At 52.5% G+C, this 21,675-nt stretch overlaps 9 protein-coding genes across 9 annotated transcripts; 6 read left to right on the top strand and 3 right to left on the bottom strand.

Moving 5' to 3' along the window:
• Window positions 1-1,856: 1,856 nt before the first annotated feature.
• Window positions 1,857-3,551, top strand: NEUTE1DRAFT_57767 (uncharacterized protein; the record flags this gene model as incomplete). Its single annotated transcript, XM_009849012.1, has 2 exons — window positions 1,857-2,702; window positions 2,771-3,551. 2 exons carry the CDS (start codon window positions 1,857-1,859, stop codon window positions 3,548-3,550), a joined length of 1,626 nt encoding a protein of 541 aa, XP_009847314.1.
• Window positions 3,552-3,928: 377 nt separating this feature from the next.
• Window positions 3,929-5,186, bottom strand: NEUTE1DRAFT_144219 (uncharacterized protein; the record flags this gene model as incomplete). Its single annotated transcript, XM_009849761.1, has 2 exons — window positions 3,929-4,891; window positions 4,980-5,186. The coding sequence occupies 2 exons, from the start codon at window positions 5,024-5,026 to the stop codon at window positions 4,159-4,161; spliced, it is 780 nt and encodes a 259-aa protein (XP_009848063.1).
• A 603-nt stretch (window positions 5,187-5,789) lies between these two features.
• Window positions 5,790-7,365, top strand: NEUTE1DRAFT_115915 (peptidyl-prolyl cis-trans isomerase B; the record flags this gene model as incomplete). The annotated part of the gene is made up of 4 exons (XM_009849760.1): window positions 5,790-6,185; window positions 6,247-6,373; window positions 6,443-6,594; window positions 6,840-7,365. 4 exons carry the CDS (start codon window positions 5,861-5,863, stop codon window positions 7,091-7,093), a joined length of 858 nt encoding a protein of 285 aa, XP_009848062.1.
• A 183-nt stretch (window positions 7,366-7,548) lies between these two features.
• Window positions 7,549-8,141, top strand: NEUTE1DRAFT_76439 (uncharacterized protein; the record flags this gene model as incomplete). The annotated part of the gene is made up of 2 exons (XM_009849759.1): window positions 7,549-7,734; window positions 7,944-8,141. The coding sequence occupies 2 exons, from the start codon at window positions 7,549-7,551 to the stop codon at window positions 8,139-8,141; spliced, it is 384 nt and encodes a 127-aa protein (XP_009848061.1).
• A 450-nt stretch (window positions 8,142-8,591) lies between these two features.
• Window positions 8,592-10,043, bottom strand: NEUTE1DRAFT_115914 (uncharacterized protein; the record flags this gene model as incomplete). The annotated part of the gene is made up of 4 exons (XM_009849758.1): window positions 8,592-9,001; window positions 9,064-9,282; window positions 9,347-9,720; window positions 9,872-10,043. 4 exons carry the CDS (start codon window positions 9,961-9,963, stop codon window positions 8,862-8,864), a joined length of 825 nt encoding a protein of 274 aa, XP_009848060.1.
• A 362-nt stretch (window positions 10,044-10,405) lies between these two features.
• NEUTE1DRAFT_76432 (uncharacterized protein) lies at window positions 10,406-11,234 on the top strand (the record flags this gene model as incomplete). The annotated part of the gene is made up of 2 exons (XM_009849757.1): window positions 10,406-10,636; window positions 10,708-11,234. The coding sequence occupies 2 exons, from the start codon at window positions 10,406-10,408 to the stop codon at window positions 11,170-11,172; spliced, it is 696 nt and encodes a 231-aa protein (XP_009848059.1).
• Window positions 11,235-11,248: 14 nt separating this feature from the next.
• Window positions 11,249-12,435, bottom strand: NEUTE1DRAFT_115913 (uncharacterized protein; the record flags this gene model as incomplete). Its single annotated transcript, XM_009849756.1, has 3 exons — window positions 11,249-11,641; window positions 11,768-12,072; window positions 12,300-12,435. The coding sequence occupies 3 exons, from the start codon at window positions 12,315-12,317 to the stop codon at window positions 11,479-11,481; spliced, it is 486 nt and encodes a 161-aa protein (XP_009848058.1).
• Window positions 12,436-12,941: 506 nt separating this feature from the next.
• On the top strand, window positions 12,942-14,396 carry NEUTE1DRAFT_76427 (uncharacterized protein; the record flags this gene model as incomplete). The annotated part of the gene is made up of 2 exons (XM_009849755.1): window positions 12,942-13,221; window positions 13,313-14,396. 2 exons carry the CDS (start codon window positions 12,998-13,000, stop codon window positions 14,394-14,396), a joined length of 1,308 nt encoding a protein of 435 aa, XP_009848057.1.
• Window positions 14,397-15,994: 1,598 nt separating this feature from the next.
• NEUTE1DRAFT_144212 (uncharacterized protein) lies at window positions 15,995-20,083 on the top strand (the record flags this gene model as incomplete). The annotated part of the gene is made up of 3 exons (XM_009849754.1): window positions 15,995-16,618; window positions 16,697-19,817; window positions 19,886-20,083. 3 exons carry the CDS (start codon window positions 15,995-15,997, stop codon window positions 19,987-19,989), a joined length of 3,849 nt encoding a protein of 1,282 aa, XP_009848056.1.
• Between the last annotated feature and the right edge of the window lie 1,592 nt (window positions 20,084-21,675).

Raw genomic sequence — 21,675 nt, 5'->3', positions numbered from 1 at the left:
GGCAGGCATCTCCCACGGTTTCAGTTGCACCTATCAGCGCCGGTGCTGGGCAGTTGGCTGAAGTGGTGGGCTACCAAATACAAGTAGCGGGCACGGGCAGTCGAGAACCACCACGGGTACCTGGAGGTAGGTAGTAATAGAGGTAGCAGCAGCTATCTGTACCTTACCTGCCTGGCTACCTAGGTAGGTACTCACTCCAGCCCCAGACACCTAGCCGAAAGGCCGCCCCCCCAGCGTTAGTAGCGCCAGGGTAGGTGCAAGCACGCAGGGTGTGAGGGTGCACCGGATACCCCATGTGCGCGACACACCGTGCTCCTCTTACAACGCAACTACTACTGAATGAAGTAACCTTTGAGCCCCTTTTATAAAACCGTCTTTTTTTCCTGGCCATTGTTCAAAAGTAAATCTACACTCATGACATCCATTGCATACCTACCTACTTCTGGAGTTTTTGTTCAACAGCCAAGAGCTTCGAAGAGTCGAGGACCGCGACAGGAGCATCCGGGGGAAGCTACACTACACCAATCAACGACGCCAGTGGGGAAACGGTTCTTCAGCAGACTCGGGAAAATCACAAATGGCAGAAGTGGACACTCCCGCCAATCGTCTTTACCCCATACCTCATTTAGTTTAGATTCAGGATATCTCAAACATGGCGTATGCTGGGCGATGCTTCCCTGTCACGAATGTGTCTGCACAGGGACAGGGACGACAAACTCGAGATGTAATCGAGAAAACGTGCTCAGACATTTCTCTCGGGGAAACTCAACGGTGGTCGGAAAGGGGATCGCCAACCTATATCATGATGTGCCGGGCATCACCTGGGGCCCATGGACTGGCCTTGCCGGCGTAACAGGGAAGACATCAATGATGATGGTGATACCCTAAACCCTGGATCGACGCGAGTACACCGCATACTGTAAGACGACAGCCGTGTCTCCCGTGTCAGAAGCTCCGGCAGGCTTTGGGGGTCTGTGTCTTTGATGACGGTACGATTCGCAAAAGCGGTTGAAGAGAAGAGAGACACAGATACCTGCGGGAACTAGGTAATGGAGTTGCTATCTGCCACATACAAAGACCACAAGCTGACCTTCTCGTCGATGTTTGCTGCCCGCAGCACCAATGGATGAGGATGATATGCAGCAACTTGCGATGAAAATATGTTTCCTTGATTCATCACACATCCTGCATCAAAGTTCGTTTGAGATGTCACTAGCACGTTGCCTTAGTTTAGCTTCGTATGTACATACAATGGCGACTCCAAGGGTAGTCACTCCGAAGCCCTTTCTCTTGATTGTAATTCAAATGGAAGCCCGAGGACCTGGTGATATTTCAGCGTAACACAACATAAGCAGACATCTAAATTTGAGTTATAGATACCAAAGACGCTTTGTAATGTCTACACAGGTAGGTTCTTGTTGCCAACCATATATCAAGGCTGGAGTTCAGGTTGGTTTATAGAAAGGTGCCACTTCCATCCGTTCTCCCCCACCAAAAGCGGCTGCAAGGACCACTGCACTGCGCCTAACCACACACAGTGTGTAAAGATACTAAGACAGACGAATTGGATGTCAAACTAAAGCCGCACCCATGGAGTGGACTTAGTGCTATTAGACTCGCGACGCGCGCAAAGTACAACTCCATTTGATAGTATCCATACAGTACTTACCCTTCCGCAACTGTCAAGCCGAAGACAAAACCGGACAATCACCTTAACACCACCCTTTTTTTCCTTTTTTTAACCCAAGCAGCGATATCGATATCTGCCTGAAAAAATATCTCAGTGCACCACCTGTTCGGCAATCGTGACGGGTGACTGGGATTGTCAAGCAGCAGCGCATCCAACCACCGACAGGATGGCTGGTTCGTCCCCCGCTCGCCCAAACGGCAACCAGTGGGCAAGCTCTTCCTCGCGATCAGTCATATCCGACATTCTTGCTGGCGACCGCAATTCCGAGGCCCGGCATAGACTTCTGATTGAGGCCGCTAGGAGGGAACATGAACGTGTACGCGAGGAGGCCGAAAGGGTGTACCAAGAACACCTCTTGAGACAAGAGCAGGAACGTCTGGTTGAGGAGCGCAAGAAAGAGGAGGAAAGGATACGAGCAGAAGAACAACTTGCTGCTGAGCGAAGGAAGCTTAACGCTCTCAAGGCGAAGAAAATCGAGATCCCGCCCGTCCTGCCCGATTTCGAGCCAGCAAAGGCACCATCTCCAGCCCCGAAACCTGCCTCAACGGCATCCCCATCACAACCACCCGCGACCCAAGTCAATGGCAAAACACTTTTCGAAAAGCAACCCGAGTTGCAGCCAGCGTCTGCACCGGCTGCATCGAAGCCTTTTGGAGGATTTGGACAGACACTAACAAGTGCGCAACCTGCCACTGCTGCCCTGAAGCAATCAACGCCTGCATCTGCAGCCTCTTCTCAGCTTGCGACCAGTAACTTGCTAGGGAACAATATCCAGGTCAATGGAACCGCCACGGCCACGACCATTGCCAAATCACCGACACCAGCACCCGTGCAACAAGGAGCGGACCGATTGGCAGTGATACACAAAAACCTGAAAGAGCTGCGGAAGTCTATGTTGGATCAAGCAAAAGCAAATCAGGCGCTCAAAGCCCGTATGGGAGATATGCGTCGAGAGATCAGGAAGTGTGTTGGACAACTCACGGGAGGCGGCGCAGGAGTCAACCGTCAACAGGTAATTTATCACCAAATCAGCCTTATTCTTGGCTTTTGGGGGACTGTGCTAACCGGACACAATGACAGAACAATACCATTGCTGCTCTACTACGCGAGGCGCTCGAAAACCGCGTACAATCTCAGCTCGTTGACCCGAACACCTTCCTCGTCGAATCACGAGCCCCAGTCCAAGGGCCTACCAACAACGATCCGCAGGTCCCGTCGCTATTTATCTATCTACTGAACGTCTTCGCCAAGGCCACCATTTCCCAGTTCATCAACGAAGGCGGTCCACGACCAGAGACAGCCGATCCCGTGGGTGTCTGTATTGCCGCCGTGTTTTCCGACCCGGCATTCGCGTGGCGTGGGGCTTCCATGATCGACATCCTTCTCGCCAAGTTCCGCATCGTCTGTCCCGTCCTGTGGGGTTATAGGGGCAGCGAGAAGACGGAGCAAGGACGCGCCAGGATAGGGTGGTGGAAGGACAATGGAAGATGGGTTACGGAGCAGGTGCATTTCGACCGAATGACGGGTCTCGGTGCCGGCTTCGCCGCGATATCGTTGCGAAACTTCGCCTCGTCCAAGAAGCAAAACCCATACCCACCACGACATTACTGGGCGGCCATGGCGAAGATTGTCAACACCCCTTCGGGCGAAATCTCAAATACCCAGTGTGTGGTTCTGAAAGCTATGATCCAGAACTACGAGGAGAAGTTTATCCATGCATATGGAACTGCTGCCCTTGCGGCGTTGAGGACCGCGCTCGTAGAGTTCCCTGCTCGGGCACCGGTCAAGTCGAGTGCCGTGAATTCGTTGCAGGTTGTCCATGATCTGCTCAGGAAGAGTACTGGAGCTGCACTTGGATAAATAAAGTGGTCGTGTCAGAGAACGGGGTTGGTGTGTTGTGTGTCAGAAAGAAAAGTCATATCAACGGCGTCCAGGAGTTGGTCATTTGAGGTTTCCAGCATCTTGGAAGGATAACGTCTGCCATGTGCCGGTTACAAAAAGTTAGTGTTCTATCAGAAGAAGCTGAAAGGCCGGGCTTCCCAGCGTATTTGGCGCTTTCTGTTTTATACCCAGCGTATCTACAATCAAGGCGGCGGAGCTCGTAGTTGGCATACAGAAACAAAAACCTAGCACATCAGCACTCAGAGAAAGAAAGCCTTGTATCGGGTGCAGAATTGAGCCTTTGTATGGCTCCAAACTCAATGTTGCTGACCGATGCCCGTTTCCAACCGGATCATAGCGGCAACAACTCGTCGTTACAGTGATCTAGTAGGTCATTATTATATTACCGTATGACCGTCCATCATGATGCTGTAGGCGGTAAAGCAAAGCAAGTAACAGGAGAGCCCAACATCATAGACACCCCTCCAGAACTCCTCTTAACCGGCAGGACCCAAAAAGAAAACAGCCCGCCTAGTCTAGTGATGTCAACCAAGACACAACCCCAATCCTCCCGCCCAGCTCCCAGCTCACAGAATGAGCAATAAAACCAACAACAAAATCAATACAAAGATCAAGACCGCAATGCAACAACTGCTCAGCGTGTCCTCGTTGTGCCTCATCACATATGTCAACTTCTGCATCCCCGTCTGCAACCTCCCTCCCACGCGGTCCGCCAAATCGTCCGCCACCTCCAGCATCTCCCTCTGCTCCTCCAGCTCACGGCCCATGTCATCCGCCTGCCGCCTCAGCACTCCGACCGTCTGGAATACCCCATCCAAATGCTGATCCTGCTCGCGCATCATCTGTATCTGCTGCTGGTGCTCGAATTCGGCTGCGTAATCGTCGTCTTCGCCGGTGGCGCCAGCGGCACTGTTTTCACCGTCCGGGATGGCGAAAGATGATGGGTCTGGTAATTGGTCCTTTTGTTGGGTACCCTTTCCAGAGACGGCGGATTTAGATGCGAGCTCCTGCCGCATGTTCTCTACCTCGGACCCGACATCTTGCACAAGGCGCTTGCGCCGCGTGACTTCGTGCGCCGACAGACCATATTGCGTGGGGTCGCGCTCGACGGCCTTGACGGACTCGACGAGGTCGGCGAGGTCTTCGGCGAGGGAGGAGAGGGCGGATTCGAGGTCGGAGCGGGCCGCGATCAGCTCAGGGGAGTCGGTGGAAGAGGAGGAGGAAGAGGTGAAGAGGGAGCGGATGCGTAGGTAGGAGGTGAAGAGGGAGCGGGTGGATTGGAGTTGGGTTAGGACGTCCCTGTGTTTGGAGTTTGGTTAGCTGTCAATGTTTTGGGTTGACTGTGGTTTGTGAGTTGGGAAAAAGGGGGGAGATGGTCAGAGCATACTGTTGGACCTCAAGGAAGGGGTCCTCCTCGTTCGTGGAGGACATCATCGCGCTACTGCGAAGACGAGGAGGAGTAAAGTTGCGGCATCAGTTGTCGGTCGCATCAATCGACATGCGCCGGCCTTATTAGTCCCAAGTCGAAGGAAGTGGAGATTCACTGCATAAAGAGATTGGGAAAGTGGTGGTATATGCAGTGATCTATTGTGTTTGATTAGAATAAAGACCAAGGTATAATGACGTTGCGGCCGGCAGGGTTCACGATCTCGACAACTGCCTCGAGGTACTGTAGCGGCGCTGTGCACACAAGCGCGGCGCCCCAGATTGACACCCCCCTTTGTGGCTAAGGGTGAGTCTAAAAAGTACATGTGGTTCTGGATCCGCCGTCGGCTTGGCGTGAGACATCCATCCCATGGACCTCTTCGGCTGCCCCGCTTCTGCAGCGGTGCAGCTCCCGCTCCCTCGTCTCAGGGCAATCGCGCAGTCGCTGTGAACGAACCCCAACGATTCCATCAATCCCCGTCTTGTCTGAACACCGTGACTGCTGCCCCTGTTGTTTTGAGGGGAAAATGCGAGGCCCTTGATGCAAAGGAACTGGTTGGACGACGCGCGCTGTCGGTCCGGTCGTCAGTGCACTGGTTCCAGGTTCCCCGGTCGTGGGGACGGGCAGTGGAGGGCAACTCGCCCGATTTGGTAGGTGAAACGTAGCTTCAACGGAGCCGGGGACCACTGCAACCGAAGAGAATCATAGGTAGTGTCTCATCAATTGTCCTTTTCCTTCTCTTTTTCCTCCTCCTCCTCTTCTTCTTTTCCACCAATTCTTTGACTTGGGTCACGTCATTGTCTTTTCCCATCTCAACCCAAAAACTATCGTGAACCGTCAAGATGTTCAGCTTGCGGCGACTCCTCCTCGCCGCCGCGCTGTTCCTCGGCGCGATGCTGCTCTTTGCGCAGTCCGCCGAGGCAGCCAAGGGCCCTAAGATCACCCACAAGGTCTATTTCGACATTGAGCAGGGCGACAAGCCCCTCGGCCGCATTGTTATGGGTCTCTATGGCAAGACCGTCCCCAAGACCGCCGAAAACTTCCGCGCTCTTGCCACTGGCGAGAAGGGCTTCGGTTATGAGGGCTCTACCTTCCACCGTGTCATCAAGCAGTTCATGATCCAGGGTGGTGACTTCACCAAGGGCGATGGCACCGGTGGCAAGTCCAGTATGTTACTTCCAAGTTCTATTAGGCACTTTGGTCCATATTATTAACCGCTTGCGTACAGTCTATGGTGACAAGTTCGCCGATGAGAACTTCAAGCTCAAGCACTCCAAGAAGGGTCTCCTCTCAATGGCCAACGCTGGCAAGGACACCAACGGCTCCCAGTTCTTCATTACCACTGTCATCACCTCGTAAGTCGAATACACTCGAGCCGCACGGTCTAGGAAGTGCCCCGTTGGCTAATACGCATTCTGTTGCAGTTGGCTCGATGGCAAGCACGTCGTCTTCGGCGAGGTCCTCGAGGGCTACGATGTCGTCGAGAAGATCGAGAACACCAAGACCGGCCCTCGCGATGCTCCTGCTGAGCCCATCAAGATCGCCAAGAGTGGCGAGCTTGAGGTTCCCCCTGAAGGTACCCATGTGGAGCTTTAAAAAGCGTCTTCTATCCATCCTTGCGAATCCCCATTTCCCCACCATTAACTGTTCACAAACCTGCTATGTGGGAAAGGTCATATAAAAGAGGAAAGGATATAGAAGCAAAACTTTTTGGATCCTCATACCTACAATGGTGTCCAATTGTGGATCGTTTTGTTTCTATGACCGTTTACCCGTGTATATGAGTCCATGTGCTGATGAGTCGGTGTTTTTTCTCATCAGGCCTGGAAGGCCAATCGGAATGGGCATCTCCCGCGTACGCAAACGAAGACGAGAAGCCTGCTGCTCCTGTTCCTGTTACCGATGCCAAGCCTCCTGCGCACGACAGCATCCCCGCCGCCACCGCCGACGACGATGACACTGGTGCCCCCTTGTTCGCCAAGGTCCTTTTCTTTGGCGTATTAGTTCTAGGTCTCGTTTTGTATATTCGCCTTCGTCGCGCCCCTAAGGGTACGTACGGAAAGGGCATGGAGTAGGCAATACCTCGAATATTTGAAATCTGACAAGGCTGCATAACAGGTAGCTATGGGGGTCTGGGCGGGCGTGAGTAGCCCAGACGAGTAGTGTTAAAAGGGAAAAAACAATCAGAATCAAATCATGGGCGTATTTGGATCATCGCATAGTTTGCTTTTATTCCTATGTATATCAGTCGCAGTAATGGTTGTGATGGTTGCTCTGGCGATGTAGTGGCGTGTTTGTAAGTCGGAAGCATAAAAGTAGCATCACGTGGATCCATTTTTATCCGTTCGAGTCGCTGGGATATCGAACTTTTTTTTTTAATACATTTTTGGTAAGACAGTACCGACTTGTAAACCACGACCAGGAAAACCTTGAACATCTTTTCACTATCTTCCCCGAAACTCTACGTCTCGCTGCCCGAATCCAAAACTAGTTGAGAAACATAATATTCAATCAACCAAAACCCGCCAAGATGAAGGTCATGACACTCAACTTTCTGACCTGCGCGGTCAAGAACTGCAAGTCATCCAACGACTCATTCCCGCTGCACCCCAAGGAGGCCGAGCTGGCCAAAGATGATATCGAAATCAACCCTCAACTTCTGATCAATGTCTTGCCTCGCATCGACTGGGCTGCTCTGCGGACTACTTCTACTGAGGTACGTGGAACTCGTTTTGCATTTCAATCCGACTCACCATTCCGATATGGATTTACAACATATCTTCATCCACAATTTTCAGAGAATTTCCACATGTCCATCTCACAACTCCCTCCTCACGTCTCACTCACACCTCCCTCACCCTCCCACACTTTCACTTCACCTCAAACAACATCATTTCGACGACGCACTCAACTAACACACGCCAGCTCGGCTTCCCCACCCTCCCCGAGCAGCCTCCCTCGCCAGAGGACCTTCAGTCCGACGAGGCTCTCCTCAAGGAGCTGCACGAGCTGCTCATGGAGACCCAAATGATGGAGGGCAAGCTCGTGTGCGGCCACTGCGGGCACGAGTACGCCGTCAAGAACGGCGTGGCCAACTTCCTCTTGCCCAGCCACTTGGTATGAGTGGAGCGCGAGGCAGCAAGGCGAGGCGTTTTCAGGGATGGTCGTGTCGACTGGACTACCTGGACTGGTTGCCAGAGACCTGTTGGAGAATCGGGGAATCTTCATCGGATAGTAAGCACCAAGGAGTGGTAGAGATGGAGAAGTGGCTCCTACCACACGGACTCGGGGAATGCATGCGATGCCAGAAGGCTGGCCACCTGCGGGGAGCAATGAATGAATGGATGGTTTGGGTGACTGCCCAGGGTTGGTTAAGGGCTACCGCAGGAGTCGTCCTGTCCTGGAAGAGACCAGAGTATGGCGAGAATGATTTCTTGAGGGGCGGTTATTTCAGCATTTTACTTGTTCACTTTCAAGGCGTTCTGTAAGGGAAAACATCAATAGAGGATTATCTGGCAAATATCAGCGGCGTAAAAGAAAATTCATTTCACCAAGGTGACAAGCTAAAGTTTACAAAGTTGGACATGTTTCGTGCATATCATAGCTAGCTCATACGTGCATTCTTGTTTTCATTCCCATCTTGTGTTGTTCTAGTGTACGAATGCGCAATGCTTTAATGATACCCAACCAAGAACAGTAACCCTCGAACTCCGGCCTGTCCCCCAAACCCATATACATAGCATGATTCCATAGCAAAGCAAAACCTTTGTTCTGCCGCATGCATATCTGTTGTTCGTTGCATCCCAAACCCTACAAATACTAAGCACAGGGCCTCCAAGTGCTTTACTGCTGCTTCTTCTGTGCAGTCGGTCCCATCTCCTTGTCGAAAGCGCCATATGAGACTTCGAGACTACCGAGAGCCTTCAGTCCGACGCCAAGGATGGAGAGCATGACAATGAGAGCGAGCAGGGCGACGAAAATGCCTGGTTCAGTGTCAGTCTACTGCCTTGGAAGAAAGCGCTGACTTGAGATGATGATTACATACCAGGAGTGAAGAACTGATACTTCACAAACAGCGGGCGGTTATCATAAGTGGTGTTGCCGTTGTCACTGCCCTCCTGAGAGCTAAACTGTCCGCGCTTGAGATCCATATGGACTGGCTCGATAAAGTCAGGCTGGTAAGCCTTGAACTCGTTAGGGTCTGATACCATGACAAGGGTATAGTCGCCCTCAAGCGTATCGAGCATCAGGCCCAGCTGATCGTCTATGGTTGCTCAGGTTAGTATGGGGCAATTCAATAGCCGACCCGTGATCCGAACTAAACATACCATTAGAAGCCAGGATTTGCGCCCTCTCATCCTTGTGCTCCAATGAAGGTAGATGCGTGAGGTCAACCTTGACGATACCGGCAACCTTCCCCTTGGCAGCGCAGGCTTCCTTCACATAATCCTCCAACGAATGGGTTGAGAGGTCGCCGACTACCTCCGCAACGCTGAACCGGCCCTTGATTTCCTTGCTTGCGATTGTGTCGCATAGACTGCGCATTTTACAGTGCGAGCCATCGCGGATGTCGGCGGCGTGCACGTTCGGCTGGGAGACGATAACGTAGTCCTTCGTAGGACAAGAGGAAAGGATTTCCTTGGCGGAAGCAATTACTTGATTGCTGGTTTGGAGCTGATCGTATCTTTCGGGTGTATTGAGCCTGGAAATCACGGTTTCAAAAGGGTCAGCATCTTCAATCGAAGTCACATGCATGAAAGCGCAACTGAGTGGGATGTGGTGCACAAGATCGTGATGGCGCGAGGGCAACTTGAAGGGACACCACCCACGGCGACAATTGGGACATGACGTACTTGGAGGTGGAAAAGAGGACAAATGGTGAAGAGTCCGAGAAGGCATGCACTGCCGTAGAGGCGAGCAGGGTTGTTACTATCGAGAGTTGCATGATTTACAGATTATGCCAAACTGTCTGCGATGTTGTCGTCGTCGGTTGTTGTGTTGGATATGCGAATATGGTGTAGTGTACAAACTGGCAGCGTGGTGTAGCTCCAGGATCCAGAGCCCGGGAGCGTGGATGTCACTGCACTGAGAGAGCGCCAGACGTCTGATGCATGGGATTGGATGCTGGGTGTGACCGGCAGGCTATGGACATCAGAGATAGGCGGTAGAATAGGGCAGAATACGATAAGGCCGCTTCCTGCATGGTGCCCCGTTCGAGTGAACATTTGAACAGGGGGGTGGCTATCAGTAAATTTACAGTTGAACCCAGAGCATCCAGATCGCTGCATCCAAACATCCTTCCCGCCCTTACCTCTACCTCGATTTCTTGTTTTCTCCACAAAACCACCAAACGAACTTTCCACTCAAAGTCAACCCTCAAAGCCATTATGGAGAGGGATCCAGCGTTCTTTGTTGCCCCAAGGCCCAAAAAGAGTGGGCTCGCGCCGCCACCCAAGAAACGCAAGATAGTGCACAAGGTCGAGGAAATCACATTCGACAAGGACGCCCGCACCGAATATCTTACCGGTTTCCACAAGCGTAAACAGGCCCGCATCAAGGCTGCGAAGGCGCAAGCAGAGGAAGAGGCACGGCTGGAACGAATTAGGTTGAGAAAGCAGGTACGTACCGCATGACCGCTGTCTTTCTTGGTTGGTTCCATGGCACTAAGTCTAATCCACGTCGGGTACAGATCAGAGAGGAGCGGCAGAAGAACCTCGAGGAACATATCCAAACAGTGCACAAGCTTCTCCACGAGGCAGAGCGTGCCGGTACCGACGACAAACCCACCGAGAACAAGTCAGACGACGAATGGGATGGGCTATCCGAGGACGACGTGGCGGAAGAGCCTGCGCTTGATGTTGAGGAGGAGTATATCGATGAAGACCGCTATACGACCGTGACAGTAGAAGCTGTCAGCGTAGATAGGGACGGCATCCACAAACCACGGACCTTGAAGGACGAAGAAGATTCCGAGACGGAGACGAACAACAAGAAGAAGAAGGCGGCTGAAGAGGCGGCGCAGCAAGAGGCCGACAAGAAATCAAAACGAAACTTCCCAGAGAAAAAGAAGAAGAGAAAATTCACATACGAAAGCCGACATGACCGAAACGTCACAGAGAGGAAACAGAGGGCAAAGAAAGCGAAGCGGTCGTGATAGGTTACATGGCGAAGGAAATAATCTCCCGCTATTTCTGACAGCGGTATCCCTTACGATATCTAGATCTTGTTCAAGTACTGTATGTGCAATGCTGGGATGATGGATTATGCTTTGAACTAGTAGGCAATATGAGTTGTACGAGGGAGTTAGATGACGGCTTGGTTTGTCCGTCTTATCTCCCTACTCGACAACCCGAGGACAAACGGCATAAAGGGTCAGGCTGATATTATCGATGCGGTGACGCTGTGAACAAACGTAAAGAAAGGAATTTCCACCATGTTCCGACTGCATCTGTTGCCCAACTTAGATGTTGGCAATATCGGCCTGGAACTCTTCCAAGCTCTTCTGTACCTCGGCGTACTTCTTGGCCATCTCCTCGTACTTGGACTCCCACTGGTCGCGCTCGTTCTCGAGGGCCTGAACCTTGCGCTCGAAGTGGCCGGCCTTGACGTCGGTCTGGCGAAGCCTGTTAAAGGAGGAAAACATCATGTTAGTCTAAGGTGTCGCAAAGAAAAGGGGTTCAAGGGCACAGGGGTTAGGACCCTCCCCCATCTCATCGTCCAGGGGTGTGTGTATTTCGATGCGAACGTACTTCTCGTTGGTCTCGCGGAGAGTCTTGTCAGCCTCCTCGGCCTCCTCTTCAAGAAGTTGAAGTCTCCGTGTCAGCGTCTCGTTCTGAGTGCCTTGTTGCGCGCCATCCTCGGCGGCGCTCTTGAATTCCTTAACCTGGGTCTCGAGCTTTTCCACCTCACTTTCTAGCACGCTGTTCTTGTGGGAGAGGGAGGTGATCTCCTGCTCCTTCTGAAGGTTCTCCTGCTCGAGGACCTTGATCTTGGACTGGAGCTCCTCGACCTTGGCCGAAGCCTCGTCAGCCTCGAGGCGGAGCTGGTTCATTTTCTGTAAGCGTAATCGCGCTGGTCAGCATTCCGTCGTCAAAGAGCATCGCGATAGTGGTGTCAAGCAGTCGCGGGCATGTTTAGGCCTTGACGGGCAGACCTGGGGATACACGGATGTGGCGGTGGCCGTAGCTGGCTGTTGCTCCCATTAAGGGGTTACGCATCGCTGGGCAGTTGGTGGGGGTCCACAACAGGGATCAAGCTCTCGAAAGCGATGATGTTTCTTACCTCCTTGATGCGGTCCATTGTGTCGGTATTATGTGTTTGTGTGGTGGAAAGGTGAGATTAGAAGAGCGCGATGTTGCGAGTTGAAGGGTATCTCGAGTGCGAAAAGGGCAGTTTGTGAGGATGGTGTGGATGTGTTGGTTGGGTTGATGGAAGGGAAGAGGAGAAGGAGAGGAAGGTAGCGGACAGATGATAGTGGGTTTGCAATATGAAGAGTGCCCCTCCCCTCCATAACGGCCGCCTGCGTGTCTCCCTCGCCTGCCGTGACTTGGGAGATACGGGAGCCATACATCGTGCCCAGATCGGGGGTCCAGCTGCCCCTGGTCCAGTTGACCCAGTGCGTTCAGTGCGCCAGCGGGCGGTCTGGCAAGTCTGACCATCTGAATGGGCTGCTCACAGCTTCCCGCTAGGTGTCTTTCAATTTCCATCCTCATCCACTGAAACTTGTCGGTCTGGATCCCCTGGATAGGATTCCACAGGCGGGCAGCAAGGGGCTGGCTCAAATGTGGGGCCAGTTAAGTTGAGCAGCTCACTCCGTTGCTCGGCCAACGCCTCGCCTCGTTCACCCACAAACAGACCGAAGGCTCCAAGCACTTGAACTGAAGAGCATCCGATTACTGGACCTTTTCCCCGCACCACCTACATACGACTACAAAAACTCTTCTGGGCAGTTGGGAGCGATCCCATAGCAACACAGCAAGATGTTGAGAGCACATCAAGATCAAGAAAATCGCATTGCGCATCAAGCTGGGAATGCTAAACAACTCCCAGTGAAGACACCTGGCGCTTTGTACCCGAAAACGCCGTTGAAGGTCCCTCTCAACGATGAGAACACCACTCGAGTGTTTGCCGGAAAGGGCACGATTGCAAAAGGCGATAATGTCTTCACTAAGGGCACTGGGGCAGCCATGATGACGCCCGGTGAGTGCTCTTTATGATCTCTTTCCACAATCGAAAGAGGTTGGTTGCGCAAAGGATATCGGTTGACCATTCAAAACAGCCCCTCGAACTGTCAGAGCACCGCTCGGGAACAAGACCACCAACGCAAAGGCAAGAGCGGCACAGCAAACCGGCGGAGGCAAGGAACTAGGCGGCGATCTCAAGTCAACCGTCAAGCCAACGACGACCCTTCGTCAAAAGCAAGCCGCGCCGCAGACCCAAGACTCCAAGCTGGACGTGCATGCTGATATCAAGCCCAAAAACGACGACGAGGAGGAGATCGAGTACTGTCCTCCCCCGGCACAGGACCTTCCGTACGAGTCCGACGTCCTCCCTGCGCACGCCTTGACCTTCGAGTCGCTGAAGCCCGAGAACATGTTCAAGGGATACTACGAGTATTACTACAAGAAATTGGACAACAATGGCATGACTGCCAAGGAGAGGGAAATGGCAGAGCGGCAACAGCGTGACTTTGCACGCGGCGACGAACAAATCAAGAAAGACATGGAGGAGTTCGACTGGAGCATTGGCGACATCCCTGAGAGCAAGGATCTCCTGAAGAAGACCAAAGTGGACGCAGCTGCAGTTTCTTGCTCCGGAGAAACCAAGAAGACTGGGCGCCTACCAAGCAGGCCGCCTAGTACGTTGGTAGCCCGAAGAGCTGCTTCCGCTCTGTCCCATACTTTTGCGAGGGAACGAAGCATATCCCGCCCACAGGTGAATAGCAAGCCCTCTTTGACGGCCGTTAACAAAGGCAGTCTTTTTGCGCGCAAGCCCTCGCTATCAAATGCAAGTCACGCCAGAACCCTGTCGAAGGACCGTCCAATTTCTAGTGCAACATCCCGAAATACTCTAGGATACAGCAGAGGCAGATCTGTTTCCGAGGCTGCAAGGCCAGCTAGCGCTGCTGCCAGCAATCAACAGCAATCTGGGCCAAGGCCTCGCCCTTTCGCCCGCACCAGCAGCTTGGTGTCCAATGGGTCAGACAATACCATCACCCCGGCTCGGTTTGCGCAGGCTCAGACCAAACAAGATTTTCAGAAGCCACTCGGGCTGCTTTCCATCTTCACCCATGATGAGGAAGAAGAGCACAGTGACCATGAGACTGTGCCTCATTTCGATGATTCCGATGATGATTTCCAGCTTTCAACCGATTTCTGAGCAGAGGCGTTCATTGGAAAATCGAGCACTTGCTGAGTGACTTTTTCGTCAATTTTTCTACACGAGTGGCGTTGGTTTATTGATTTATCTATTTTTTGTTACGGAGTTCAGAGACTGGACGATGAGATGAATTATCACAATGGTCAGTCGGCTGGTTTGTCATGGTTGGTCTGGCCAATTCTTTTACGCACTATGCAACATTATGAGCGCCGTTATGGTTGGGAAAGGAATGGTTCCATGGTGTTTCATCTTCATTGTCGGAGCAAGCATGGATGATTTGGCGTTTATTCGGAAGAAAGTCAAATAAATGACCGTAATGATGATGTTCTCACGGCTTGTTTGGTGTTGGGCGTTGTCAACCGTTAGGCTGTCATATGGCAGAGCAGGGAACAAGGGAACCTTGTGGTTCTTACTGTATTTCAACAATCAGACGCTTTTTAGCCCTGTGTAAACAGTAGAAAGCGCGTCTTTTGTAGTTAGCTTGAATTTTGAACAAAATACAGTTTCCGGTCGTCGATTGTGGGTGATAATCGCCACATAGTTTGAAGCCAACAGCTTCGAAACAAGTGTTCTTCAGACTTCAATCCCTTTGTGGTGATGGAGATCAACAACAGAGTTGGGGATCGTTGAAGCTGCAATGACGCAGTTGGTTGTAAATTAAGAACTGAAATGGTAAACCAACAGTGGAACACAGTGACTGACATGTGGATGCCCCTCCACCGGGCCACTTTGCGCTTTCACGCTCCTGGCGGAAGGTAGCGGACGCGACAAGGGAAATGAAGCGCGACACGGGCTTTAATTGTTGATGCACAGGCCAGCTTGATGCTTGGCGCAGGACGAACCTGGGAGTATCTTTCCGTTTTTGGCTTAGCAAATCCCCTTATCCGCCTGCCGCCATGTTGCCCTTCCACTCTTGTTTCAACTTTCAGCGGCCGGCGCATCGAAGAATCCATGGTCCACAACCCGGTCTGCGCTGCCCATGCCCTTGTGCCCTTGACGCACCTCCTTTGGAGGAAGAACACTCTCAAACTTTCGACTTCATTCAATCCCGCCACGCTTTTGCACTGCTCACAACGAACCATCGTCTCCCACTCAGCGTTTTCCGTGTCGCCGATGTCAGCAGGGCTCGCCGTCTCTATTTGATCCAGATTCATTCCTTCCTTCGCACACAATCGAGCTCACCACTCCACGCCCTCATTCGCTGCCCCGTTCACCACTCAGCCACTGCAGTCACCCCCCCGTTCAGCGTTCAGCGTCAGCGCCCGCCCTGATCGGCAAAAGCTCAGTCCCGCCCGTCCTGTCGCGTGGTTCTCTCTCGCTCTGCACGCGCGCGCGATTCTGCCCTTCACAAAAGTTATCGCAGCTCACGTCGCCCTCGACTTCGGCCACGTCCCAGCTCAATCCGCCCGCATCGATCCCCTCATGCATGCTATCTCGCAGTTTCGCCGACTCGAGTGATGATGGTAGGAGGAAGGCGGGAGAGGTAGACGTTCCCCATTCTCGCAATGTCTCGGTCGTCCGGCGCGAGTTTCGCTCAGTTCTTCCCCGCCGCTCCGCGGGCTGCCAGGGACAGAGCTACGGAGCGAGAGCGGGCAAGAATGAGAGCGCAAGCTTCTCCGTCCACACAGCCAGTTGACACGAACGGCCATCACACTCCCTTGTCCTCATTCACTTCCAACCGATCTGATGACGGAGCCAGTCCTGGCCGCTCACACATAACCTCTCTCAATCACAGCTCATCCGCCGGTGCTGACGCAACCCGCCCTCCGCTTGAAGATACCGAGTCGCTGCCCGGCGACACGCTAAACACGGTTGGCTCTGCAAGCTCGCATGCAAGCACAAGCTCATCCATCTTCAGTTCCTCCACGCGACAGCCCGCCATGGCCTCAGCTTCAGTGAGGAACTCTCACACTCACAACTCCACCACCCCTCTCACAACCGCCGACTCACCGTCATCCTTATATCTCTCTACATCCCTTCATGCGAAGCCGCACTCTGTCTCGCCCCATCATGCCGACAAGCAAAACGGCCTGACACCGACGCTCAACGGCTCGGCCACTGATTCTCTCGTCCCACTCCCTGACGGTACCGAACGTGTCCCGCCCCGCGACCCTAGTCGCTCCGTCTTGTGCACCATATGCACATATGATCCTCTCCTGGACAAAAAACTGTCGAGCTCCGAAAAGAAAAAGGCGAAACCTATATACAAGGATTATGGCTTGGTACGTACACTGAACACGTCGGCGTGGAAGGGGGGAGAGCGTCATCTTTGTGAATCAATTGGCTAATACTGCTTATAGAACGATGAAGATGACGCTCCCCCTTCAGATCCACGCCTGGCGCACGGCGGGAAACTCAGCTACATCAACGTCAACTTTCACCTCCCTAAAGCCCAATTGATTGATGCGCCGAGCAACCTGAAGCCCTATCCATATGACCCCAAGACCTCCTGTGGCCCGGGGCCCCCAGTCCAAATTCTTGTGAGAGGCTTCAATCCTTTGATCGCCTTCACAAAAGTCACCACCATATTCGCATCATTCGGCGACATCGCGGAAAGCAGCAACAAGATGCACCCAGAGACGGGAAGCTATCTCGGCTTCGCGACGATTCGGTACAAAGATTCGAAACCGACCTCTTCACGACCCGTACCTGTTCCTGCTCATCAAGCTGCCAGGAGAGCTGTCCGAGGAATGCACGGGAGGAGGATAGAGGCCAACCAAGTCCGCGTCGAGTTTGACCCCGAAGGCCGAAAGAGCAAGGCCTTGATGGAGGCTGTTCTTAAAAAGAGTAGGGAAACATCGCAGACCCCGAGTGCTGCCTACAAGATTCCTACCGGGCCTAAACCAAGAGCTGGTGAGGTCATCCCTGGACCTCCGCCAACAGCCCCCAAAGGTCCAGCAGCGCACCGGGCCCTTGGAGGCTCCGAAGCCGGTTGGACCTCAACCAAGCCTCGACATCCCAGCATCATCGAAACCGAACCGATCGTTAATCATATCAAGAGCGAGCCGTATATTTTTGTGGCGCATGAGTATGTTCCAGTGATGCCAACAACTGTGGCTCATATGAAGAAGCGGCTCAAGCAATATGGGTTTGATGACATTCGCGCGGATAGGACGGGTTACTACATTATCTTCCGCGATTCTCATTATGGGCGAGACGAAGCAAGCAAGTGCTACAATTCCGCAAACGACACAGCGTTCTTCACTTACAGCATGGTCATGGATCTTCACCTCTTCGGTACGGTGGGCAAGAGCTCAAGGAGCTCTGAGGATCATCGCAGGCACAGCTATGGTTCGGAGAAAAGACCGCCACCCGAGCACCGACAACGTGATGATCAAGACCGGCGTCGCCGTGATGAAGAGGCAGACATTGAGGAGGAGAAGAAACAACGGGCCAAGAACCTCGATCCGGTCAAGGAGGCTGCCGAAGTGATACGACGAGAAATGACGGAGCATCTACTCAAGACCATCCGTACCAAAATCACCCTTCCTGCAGTCTTCGACTATCTTAACCCGGTCAATCATGCTGCAAAGCGGCGTAAGCTCAACATTGACGACGCTCATAGTGGTACGATTCCATCGATTGTCTTCGATGACTCTGAAGGCAGGTCTTCCCCAGTTGGTACTCCGAATTCGAGAGCCGACCCAATTGAGAGGCGTACGGCTCGCGCTGATGTTTCAACTTTACGGGTCCGAAAGCTGAAGAGCAGAGGAGTGAATGCCCGAAAACATGGGTTCAACGATCCCTTTGCGCGGGCACGACCCACGCAACGAGTAGATCTTCGGTCTCTGCATCATCGTCTTAACTCCGATAGTGACGATGATTCTGACGATGGTGTGGATAACCGATATTCTATGATTCGGGATACAGAGGAACCAGAGTCTCGGCCAAGGAGCCGTGTAAGTTCAGAGGAGGACCGGAACAAAGAAGAAACTGGGTCCTGGGTTGCTGGTGAAGACGACTCAATGACGGAGGCCAGCTTCGCTCTTAACGATACATCAGCCCTGCTAAAGAAGCGAAAACTGGACCTTCCGGCAGAAACGGCTATTAAGCGGCAGAAGAAAGCTGAAGAGCTCTTCGAGGCGACTATCGCACGCATCGAGACCGAACTGCCTTCACAGGAGCAGGCTGTGGAGACTGCTACCCCCACAGGCGTCGAAGCACCATTAAATGGCCTACCTGATGCCGACGTTAAAGCCGAACCGGCAGAGGACAAAGAGACCGAGGACTCGCGGTTGCCAACACCTATACCAGATAACATAAAACCGAAGAAGAAGGCCAAAGCCAAGAAAAAATCCAAAAAGCAGATCTTCGAGGAGCGCGAGGCGCTCAAAAAGCAACAACAGGAGACATTTGAGAGAGAGGCTCTTCGGGCCGCAGGGATTGAAGACATTGAAGGTGCTCCGGACGCTGAAGCGAAATCCCAGGTTGGTGAACCTGAACCTGTACCCGAACCTGAACTCGACACCAAAGGGGAAGCCCCGGAGGCTCCCGAGGCAGAAAGCAAACCTGATCTGGATCCTGAATTGTATCCATCGGAGGTCGTCGACGCTCTCGTCCTACCCAAGGATTTCAACTTGGATATTGGAACCCTGAAACTGGTGCCATTTCAAGGCGAGGATGGACCAGATGCCCAGAGGCTCCAAAGAAAGTTTGGCACCGCTAAGCTTGATTGTGATGCTGAGCTGTGGCTTTGGAGACGGAATAGGATCCGGCAACTCAATTCGGAGGATGGGTCAATCGATAAACCAGTTGGAATCGGCGGTTATTATGTGCCCAATCCGACTGGATGTGCCAGGACCGAGGGCGTCAAGAAAATTCTCAATTCTGAGAAGTCCAAGTATCTTCCCCATCATATTAAGGTCAAGAAGGCCAGGGAAGAGCGGGAAAAGAATGCCAAGAACGGGAACACCAACTCTGTCGCTGCCGCCGCAGAAGCCGCCAGGCTCGCAGCAGATAGCCTGGTCGCCAAGGGCAATTCGCGTGCCAACCGTGTCAACAATCGCCGATATGTTGCGGAGATCAATGATCAGCGAAAGAACTTTGGGCAAGATTCGGATGTCTTGCGGTTCAACCAGCTTAAGAAGCGAAAGAAGCCAGTGAAATTCGCGCGATCCGCTATTCATAACTGGGGTCTTTATGCAATGGAAAACATCAACAAAGATGACATGATCATCGAGTACGTTGGTGAGGAAGTCCGACAGCAGATTGCCGAACTTCGCGAAGCCAGATACCTCAAGAGCGGCATCGGTAGCAGCTACCTCTTCCGCATCGACGATAACACCGTTATTGATGCGACGAAGAAGGGCGGTATTGCCCGATTCATCAACCATAGCTGCATGCCCAATTGTACAGCCAAGATCATCAAAGTGGAAGGGAGCAAGCGCATCGTTATCTATGCGCTGCGCGACATTGCTCAGAGTAAGTCTTTTATGGTAGAAAGTGGCATGAGATGCAGTGACAGTTTGAGCTAACGCGGCGTGTTATAGACGAAGAGTTGACGTACGACTACAAGTTCGAGCGCGAGATCGGAAGCACGGATCGTATCCCCTGCTTGTGCGGAACAGCAGCATGCAAGGGGTTCCTCAACTGATCGAACAACGCACGATGCGCTTGATATAGCAGTAACGACTGTCACGACTCCGGATGCTTCGGATTCTGAGCGTTCCTCGTGATGGTGGAGGTTGATTGAATGGGTACGACGCAAAGCAAGGTGGTGAAGGATGGATGGTGTCAAAGACTGGTCGGTGTAATATGGGCAACAAAACGGGCTGGTGTCTCCTTCCTTTGCCTCTTATGAGTTCCACTTATTTCCTGGTTACGCTTATATTCTCCTCACGAGCGGACAATTAATCCCGGACTACCTTGCCACGCTTTGGTTATCATCCTTTGGGTTCGTTCTTATTTCTCTTCCATGGCCGTTTGGGGGGTAGTTGCAGGCACCTGTCCAAACTCGCAGCAACCTTCCTGATATACCGTGTGAACTTTTCGAAAGGTTTATTTTGTTTGGGACAGGCCTTAAAATTGGCGGATGAAGGGACTCGGACGGTTCTTGAAAATGGGTTTTCATATGCTTTTCTCTACTTCGCTACGTGGGGTGCCACTTGCCTTGGTCGGACTTGGGTGTGCCTTTTCATGGTGTTTCTGGCGTTTGTTAGAGGATATGTTAGGGTTTCGGTATTACAAGGACGGTATCTGGCTATCATCTGGGAAGGTTGAACACATTTGGCTCCTCAAAACGAATGAAACAGGCGTGGAAGATTCTGGGTGATAGGTTTAAGGTTATAGCCTTTTCGTCGGTTATACTCAGCTCTCGGCCTTGAAGGTGTGAGAAATCAGGTTAGGCGGTCGCCCCCTTTCAGTATCATGACGCTAGCCTATATAGGCCCGACTTGATTCACATGATGTTGACCGTCACAGGTAAAAGGGGAAGAAGTCAGAAATATTATTCCAACGGAGACATAGAGCTTAGTTGGTGGATGGGTTGCCCGTTAATGATAACAGGTCGCGTAACAGGGCCACTTAAAATATCGATATCAATACAATTATGCTACCTACCTCTAGACCATAACCATTACTGCTAAGTGCGGCCATGCTGATCTGCGATACATCAAGTGAAGTCTGCTTCATGGACATGCTGGGTTCTTGATGAAGTGGGAATGTCGGACATTGGACAGCGGTTCCCTCCTTTTTTTTACTTGGCTGAACAGGGGTCCTCACGACAACAGGGGGAGCTTGTTTACTTCAACCCGTCATCTTTCAAATGCGTCATTGCCCCGGAGGCTGTTTGCCATGTCGCGATAAAACGAAACATCTGTGTGACGAGACTTGTTCCGAAATTCCTTTACCAATTTGCCGACCTCGGGTCAACCTCACAATACCTCTACCACCACCGTACCTGAGCTCTGTCCAAACCAGATTACTTACCCTAACCCTAGGAAAGCTCTGGGCGAGTGGGAATGACAGAAGCAATGCTAGGGGCTACTTGCAGGAGTTTGTAGCAGGGGAGAGCACAGTGGGAGCAGCCTCCACAAGTGATGGGATCGGCGGGGTCATGGCTGGAGAGCGACCTGATGGGGATAGGTACCTAGAGGTAGGTAAGCTGCCGTGGGCTACATAGTAGTAGGTAGAGGTAGGAAAATGGGGAGCAGCTGCCGCTGTCCTCCCACTGCGGCGGGCGGCTGCGGCTGCGGCCTGGGGTGCCTTACCTCGTCACCACCATCCCAAATTCAACGGCTCTGCTTGACCAAGCTTCCAACCTCTCACTGCCACCATCACC

This window comes from Neurospora tetrasperma (genome assembly GCF_000213175.1).
Source record: "Neurospora tetrasperma FGSC 2508 unplaced genomic scaffold NEUTE1scaffold_1, whole genome shotgun sequence".
Classification (NCBI taxonomy): Eukaryota; Fungi; Ascomycota; class Sordariomycetes; order Sordariales; family Sordariaceae; genus Neurospora; species Neurospora tetrasperma.
Note: the sequence above shows the minus strand (reverse complement) of the source record. Positions and strands in the feature narration are given on the sequence as shown.